The sequence below is a fragment of the Gekko japonicus genome, unplaced genomic scaffold, assembly GCF_001447785.1.
Source record: "Gekko japonicus isolate JY-2015 unplaced genomic scaffold, Gekko_japonicus_V1.1 scaffold4, whole genome shotgun sequence".
Lineage (NCBI taxonomy): Eukaryota > Metazoa > Chordata > Lepidosauria > Squamata > Gekkonidae > Gekko > Gekko japonicus.
The window spans coordinates 1,832,563-1,840,653 of NW_015165234.1; the positions used below are offsets into that span (position 1 = coordinate 1,832,563).

An 8,091-nucleotide genomic window follows, 5' to 3' on the forward strand; every position below is an offset into this window, starting at 1 on the left:
CTCTCTCCCCACCCCCCCTCCGGCTCCGAACCGAGGGCCGAGCCGCTCGGCCCTCGCCGCTCTGGCCCCCCTCCCTGCTCGCCGCTTCCCTCCCAAGCGGTGGGATTTAAACATCCCCCCGAAATTTTTTTAAAGGTTTAGCATTTTTGTGCACACGTGGGGACTGGCCCACGTGTACACAAACCTCCCCCGGCCCCCCAGCTGCCCCCGGAGCGCTGATTTAGCGATCTGCACTCCGGGGGCAACTTCGCTATTAGATATATCGATATCTGGTCTTCTACAGTCTATTTCTTCAGAGTAGACCTGCCAAATAATCAGGATTTTAATCCTGACATGAATGATAATAGTTCATCCATGTCTATTAACCCAGCACTGATAAATCTACTTTAAAGAAGATAAAGAGTGGTGTAAAGTCTATAAAGAAGGTAAAGACAGGACTACAGAAAGAACCAGTTTCTTCAAAAATTCCTTTCAAAACCAGTCCAATATAAAATCTTAAAAACTCACTTATCAGAAGATGTTGATTCATTATCTGAATGGTCCTTATGATGACTTTTTTTCTCATTTTCTTCCTGCAAAAGTTAAATGTGATATTTTTATCATGTATTACAAGAACATGGTATATACCATTTAGAAATTTGTTAATAAAATAGCCTCCCAAGGATACCATATGTTACATTCATCAGATGCTAAATTTCCTTTCAAAGGCACCATGGCCTATAACACTTCAAAAATATGTTAAATATTTATCTTTGTGATTTACACATGACACTGATTATATGGTACTATTGTCCTACCCATGACTTCTAGTTAGTTGATACATTTAGTATTTATATTCTATAATTTTTAAATTTCAGTTTGTGGTATTCACTAAAGTCTTGGGTGCATTCTCTGATCTTTCTAGCTTACCTTCTGGCCCTCAGAATCAGTGAGGTTTAATGTTCCTTGCAGCCCCCACCCTCCAACAGCACTGGAATGATCTGGGAGAATACAATGCTGGCTCCCTTCTCCAACCAGCAGCTGGAAATCCTCAGTGGATATCCCACCCCCACCGGCAATCTAGAAAAATCCCATTTGTGTCCCTGATCAGCCCAACCAAGTAATCAGAACGTACCCACCCAAACAACCCACATCATATTCCTTTTTTGGCACCATCTTTTGTTTCTCTTATAGCTCATTAGGCTTCTCCATATGCAATTCTAGGCTAGGCTCTCCTAGCAGATGTTGTTCACTTTATTCCTTTATCTTGATCTCTAAGGCAAACAATAACCTAAGATCCCTTTCTTTCACAGTGTATGGTTAGAGCTTATATTCAGCAAAGATTGCTTCATGCTGTTTTTGATATCTCACCCTCAGAGATCGGTGAACTTCTATACCTCTTCTGAACCCTCTGGAGAATTCATGTTATAAGACTTAGTATTTGGAACCAAAATCAAGCACACATGTACAGTTTTTGTACAATATTAAATCATTAAATTGTATTAAAGGAAGAAGACAATAAGACAAATTGCTTGAATAAAGCAAAATATTTCAAAGTTTCACATGATATGGCATTACCCTAATGGAAAACAGCATGCAGTACCTAATTTTTAAAACACCATTTTCATCCTTCTAACTAGGTGAAAGTCAGCATCCACATCTTCTTAGAGGAATATAGCCACATAAATAATTTTTCCACTCCCAGGAGCTTTATCTGATATTAACATTTTACTAATATAACCCGCCATCTCTCAAAAACCTACAACTTCAGAGCAAACTTCTTTAAAGGTTTACTTGTGGTTAATATAAAGCTATAATCAACAGTCAAATCTTTAACAAAGGATTAGTAAGCCTTAAAGTGAGTAAATACAATTACAATAGCTTACTTACCTTTAATGATTCCTGGAATGAGGAAGCCTGGTATTGTGCATATTTAGCAATAGTAGTTTGAGATTTACTGCTTTCACAACGCCATATTTTCTTTGTTCCAGTAGGGTCCCAGTTTTCATCTGATGGTTGTAACAACTGTGTCCTTACTTCTACTAAATGTTCATTATTAGCTTCTACCAACGTTTTAGTTGAGAAGAGTCCCAGATCTGGAAAACAGAAATATACTTAATGATAGGTCTCAAAAGTGCAGTTTAAAATTATATTTATATCCTGTTTTTTTCTGTTATGTACTTCCAAGTACATATATAGGATTCCTATAGGATATACGGAAGGTCTATCTAGGCACAGATTTCTGCTAAGCTTTAGAAAGTTTACTGTATCATGTGCCATTCAACTGTGCCCTTGGACCCAATGTACAGCAAACATCAATGTATAAACAATCTAAAGGTATGGAGGAAGTGGTTTTATCTTTAGGATCTATGCATTAAAAATATCACAGAGTCACATAAATGCTTCTAAATGAAACAAAAGTTGTCATTACATATTTATACAAGTTTAGTTTTCCAAAAGCATCCTTTTGGGAAACTCAACAAATATTCGACAACTGAAATAGATAAAACATTGATTTATACAGATGATAAGCTTATTAAGAAATTGTATGCTATAATGTTAGAAATTAAAACCCAAGATGAGGTGGTAAAATGCTCTATGGTCAAATAGGCACAACATTTGGGGTATAATATTGATTTAGATCAATGGTCCAAGATATGGAAAACAAATATAAAAATTACTAAAGCAGTCTTTTATAAAGAAAACATTTATAAAATGTTTTATAGATGGTATATTACGCCAGATAAGTTATTAAAATTTTACCCTAATATGTTGAATGATTATTGGAAATGTCAAAAAATGTTGTTTCCTTTTTTCACATGTGGTGGACTTGTGATAAAAGTAAAAAAATTTGGGCCTGGATACATGAAATATTGCAAAAAATCCTAAAACGCAATACATCTTTTGTACCAGAACTCTTTTTTATTGAATATACTTCTGGAAAATTGTAAAAAACAAGACATCTTATTTTACATGTAGTTACAACTGCTAGAATATTGTATGCTAAATATTGGGGAAGAAAGGAGATACCTTCAAAAGAAATAATAAACAAACTACTAGAAACTGCTGAAATGGATAAATTAACTTTAATTCTGAAAGGATATAAAGAGGAAAACTTTGAAGATACATGGTCAAGACGTTACAATTCTATTGAATAATATAACAAATGAAACATGAACATAACTGAAACAGAGGACAACAAGAACATTTAAGATAAAATGTGCAAAGCTATGCCTAACAATATAAGTTGTAGAAATATTCTTATATTGAGAGATGTATGGATAACTTAACAGTTAATTCAAAAAGGTGGAGAGATTCTCCCATTTAATGTTTGTTTTGTTTGTTTATGTTTGTTGTTACAAAAAAAAACTATTATAGGAAAAAAATCCTAACATGGTCTTTTCTCTACAGATGTCAAGACAAAAAGAAAAGAAAAAACATCTGAACTAGGGGGTGCACTTGCATAATTTGCATTTTAATTCAATATCAGAACGTCAAGAAGGGCATTTTAACTGTTTTTGTTAAATATCAGGACTATTGTTATGGAAATATTGGAACAAAACTCCACAAATTGCCCTTCTTTACTTTCCCATACAAAATTACAATTTTGAAAAAGCTTCCTCCCATCCACAGGAAGCAAGAGAGGAGAGGGAGGGTCCCTGGTCTGCAGCTGATCCATGGAACATTGGCCCTTGAAACTTTAAAGGTTCATTATTTTCCATTTCTACAATAACGGCCTTTTGAACTTTAAATGGGCATTGTTTTCAATGGCTGGGATGGTAGTCAGCCCAGCTGTGGGCTCCCTTCTTTACAGCAGGAGCAACAAGGGAGAAGGAAGGCTATCCTTATGGCCTGGAATGAACTCCAGAAGGCCTGGTCTTCCCACTGAAAAAATGGATTTTTAAAGGGCAGAGATGCCACTGAACAGATGGGGGCCCCTCTACATGATGGGTAGTAGATAGTTCCAATATTTATTGAGGGAAAATATTGAAACTGGAAAAGCATTTCATGCTATCAGATACTGGTGATCCAATCTAGGAAATATGTCATTGTATCAGGCTGGCATTACCGAGATGCACACCCATAATCTGAACTGTTTTAGAATCAAATTTGTAAATATACAGTACCAGAGATCAGAAGGAACTGTTGAGTAGCTGGAATTAGGAAAATGAAATAGACCAGAGGTGGCCTAGAATATGAAAACACACACAGGGAACAACTGAACTGCAAGCACTTAAAAAGATTCCAACTTTTCTAAATGTTTCTTCTAAAGAAAATGTCTACTTTGAATATTTAATCAAACTTACCTAGTTTAAGAGCTCCAGCAAGGCCACGTATTACAGTAACAGGATTGTTAGGATTTGTACAAAACTGATGTAAAGGTGGGAAGAAAGCATCACGCTTATTTTCCAACTACAAAAGTAAAACAGGACAGAAGAAATATGGCAAATTTAAACTTTTTAGTACTGAAGAACTTAAACGGAATTTAGAACTGGATCAGCCCCATCACCAATATTACAATCCAATTATGACTTTTGCTGCTTTTCAAGTTACAATACTGTAAATTATTATACCACAGTAGATTTGTACAGATACTCAGTCCTGAAGATATTTTATTATTTGATATTTTTAGGTTTTGTTTGGCTGTCTAGTATTAGAATACACAAATGCTTGTAACCATTAAATGAAGCAACCTCTTAATTGATCATGAACCTTGATTCTGAGCTGTATTTATTGCATCTTTTAATTCTGCTTTCCACTATAAATTATTCAGTCTATGACTTATACTTAAACTGATACATTGCGTACTGAAACCAAACCAATTAATTCACATAAAACCTCATTTCTAAAGCAAAACAATTTAGAAAGCAAAAAATTACAGAAACCACAAAACTACAGTTATTCAAGATGTACATTCCCTATGGGTTTTAAGGCACTTTATCAATAAAGAATATATTTTAAAAACATCCAATATATCTGCATGGCAATTTTAAAATTTAAATGACCATGCAGTCACAGAAGCCAACAAGTACATAACACATAAACATAAAATATTAACACACACTTTCTTCAGTGTGACAATCCTGCCTTCCCATAGGGCTTCTGAAATAGGAACTACAGACTTCTGTGGATGAAAGCAATGTTCCAGAAAAAGGAACTTTGCAAAGCTGCTCTGTGAAAGAAAAAGCATTAGAAGCCTACCAAGCCCTCATATGCGCTGAAAAGTGATCTCTGGATCACAGCCAGATTTCTAGAAAAATATAGCTTGTAAAACTAGGCCTCCCCCCCCCCCCAAAGACACCAGCTTATTCATTCCAACCATGCAGTTGGTACTTACATAAATACTAGGTGTAGGTGGATTTAGCTTGTCCTTTGGCAGGGGAGGATGTGGAGGTGGTGGTGGTCTTGGAGGAGGACATTTATCCAATAAAATGCTACTGTTAGATAGACCATTTTTACCCAGATTCCTAAAAGGAAATAAGAGTATACAAATGTCAGTGAATACACACAAGTCTGCATTTCTATGCCTAAAAGATGTTCAAGAGTAAACTGATTATTCAGCATGGGAAAGCCACAGTATATCTGAATCAAGAATTTAATAATTACTGAGGTTACTTTCTTAAATTAATCTTTTTCTTTGCAAAATTCACAACATTTTCATTAACAATCAATCCATTTCAAGAAGAATTATTTGGCAACAACCTAATTAGCATGAAACATTAAGTACTGCTTTTTTTATCCAATACTGATTAAGGGAAATTTCATCAACAAGGAATGTTGAAAAGATCTATTAGATCAAAAGGTACCATGGGGCATTCTTGAAGAAGGATACACCAAGGAGATTGGAGTAGAATAACAATGCATGTGCTTTACTGATAGAGCTCAGTCCTTAGGGAGGATTTATGCTATTCCACAATCTTCATTTGGCCCCAATGTAGTAAAGCTTGATATGAATGAGGTGGGGCCAATTTCAGTCAATTCTTTCTCCTTCCTGTAGTTTCCAAGTGGGATCCCCCACTGTCAAGACCCAGACCTGGGTTCCCCTCTTACAGGCCAGCAGTGTTCAGACCTGTGGGTCCCTGAAACTGCATATACACAAGAAACCAAACCTTTTCTTAAAAGGATAGGCAAAGGTTTATTAGATAACAGAAGGGAAAAAAGGAATACTATTAGGCAACATAGTCTGTTTGATCAAATAGCACAAACCAATCAAAGCTGACTTAAGCTTTTTATTCTACGGTTCAACATGGTCCACACCTCTGTCCAGTAAAATTACCAAGTTAGCATCCCCCTTCCCTTGATCTATAGCTCAATTATACTCTTTGGCCTTCTGGCATTAGGTGATGCTCCAAATCCAATCAGGGCCCACATTCACAGGAATTCTCTGGAAGATTGCAGCATCACTTCTGCTCCCCCTCCCCCCTTATGGACCACAGGTTTTCAGGAAGAACTAATTGCCACATTCTAGGCTCTGGCCTTGAAAGAGGTAAGAGCCTGTGGGCAAGATGGATTAATTACAGACTCATGCAAAGCTGGAGTAGGCCCACTAATATTCACATTAACCCTTGGGAGGAAACAGGGGGCTTTGCCTCACATGCCCCCCCCCTTCAAGGAACTGAGATTCATGGTTTAATCATGATTGAAGCTTTTTAAATATTTAGGCAAAGCAACTTTGAATTAAATTCCCTATAGAGGGAGATAAATATTATTTCACAAACAAGAGTCAGCAAGCACAAAATGAGATAGGAACTCTCACAAAATCTTCCCCTCACTCACCCCCCTTCCTCCCACACTTATCAAGTTCCAGAAACAGTGGCTCTCTCCATGCGTTTGTTTAATGAATAAGGGATGGACTTTGGGGGGGGGGACATGCCAGTCTTTTGCCTGGACTTATTTTACCACTGAAATTTCTGCATGGGAATCCTCTGCATGCACTCTATGCCTTCAGTTTTCATTAGCCCATCCCTCAGATGGAATAAAGGCGTTTCTTCCTCTTCAACAACCTTCACAGAGAACATTCATCCCACTGTCTGGCAAACTTCACAAGTATTATGTCAGAATGCTTTGGTTTATATTAGGCCAATAATAGGACTGTGTAACTCCATCCAATGTTTTTTATTTATTTATTTATTTTGGAACTTATACCCCGCCCTATCCAAACGGCTCAGGGCGGCAACAAGCGGCAAACGCCGAGATAAAACACATTACATTAAAAGCATAATAAATAAAACTAAAATTGGTGCTCTACAATACATATTAACAAAGGCACAAGATGGACGAGTCTCATTTTCAGCTGATGATGTCCCAGTTCTGGGCGCCCGCATGATGTTTCTCATCAGGGCAGCACTTCTCACCTCTTCACCCCAAGGCCAGGTAGATGGACAGTCAGCCACAGCGATGGTCTAGTGGCAGTGGCGGCGGCTCCTACTCAAAAGCCTGGCGGAAGAGCTCCGTCTTACAAGCCCTGCGGAACTGTACAAGGTCCCGCAGGGCCCGGATCTCCACCGGGAGCTCATTCCACCAGGTAGGAGCCGCCACCGAAAAAGCCCTGGCCCTGGTTTGGGTGAGCTTAATAACTCGTGGGCCCGGAACCTGAAGAAGGTCCAGGCTCCCAGTTCGCAGCGCTCTCGGGGGAACATACGGGAAGAGGCGGTCCCTCAGGTAGGCTGGACCCTGGCCATTCAGGGCTTTAAAGGTGAGCACCAGCACTTTGAAGCGGATCCGGTATGCTATAGGCAGCCAGTGCAGCACCGGCCGGATGTGGTCCCTCCTCGAGAGACCCATCAACAGCCTAGCTGCAGCATTCTGCACTAGCTGCAGCTTCCGGATCTGCGACAAAGGCAGCCCCAAGTAGAGAGCGTTACAGTAATCTAACCTCGAGGTGACCGTCGCGTGGATCACCGTGGCCAGGTCCTCGCGGCTGAGATAGGGAACCAACTGCCGGGCCAACCGCAGATGGTAAAAGGCTGACCTAGCAGTGGCTGCCACCTGGGCCTCCATTGTTAAATCACCGTGGCCAGGTCCTCGCGGCTGAGATAGGGAACCAACTGCCGGGCCAACCGCAGATGGTAAAAGGCTGACCTAGCAGTGGCTGCCACCTGGGCCTCCATT

General features: G+C 39.0%; 1 protein-coding gene across 2 annotated transcripts in view; it reads right to left on the minus strand.

The window, feature by feature from the left end:
- The window catches only part of KDM6A (lysine (K)-specific demethylase 6A), a 262,078-nt gene that overhangs the window by 38,074 nt on the left and 215,913 nt on the right, over window positions 1–8,091 (minus strand). For both annotated transcript variants that reach the window (XM_015409805.1, XM_015409804.1), the window contains exons 19-22: window positions 5,318–5,447; window positions 4,287–4,392; window positions 1,870–2,075; window positions 508–572 (exon numbers count right to left, since the gene is read on the minus strand). In XM_015409805.1, coding sequence (XP_015265291.1) covers window positions 508–572; window positions 1,870–2,075; window positions 4,287–4,392; window positions 5,318–5,447 — 507 coding nt within the window. The remainder of the gene's footprint in view (window positions 1–507; window positions 573–1,869; window positions 2,076–4,286; window positions 4,393–5,317; window positions 5,448–8,091) is intronic.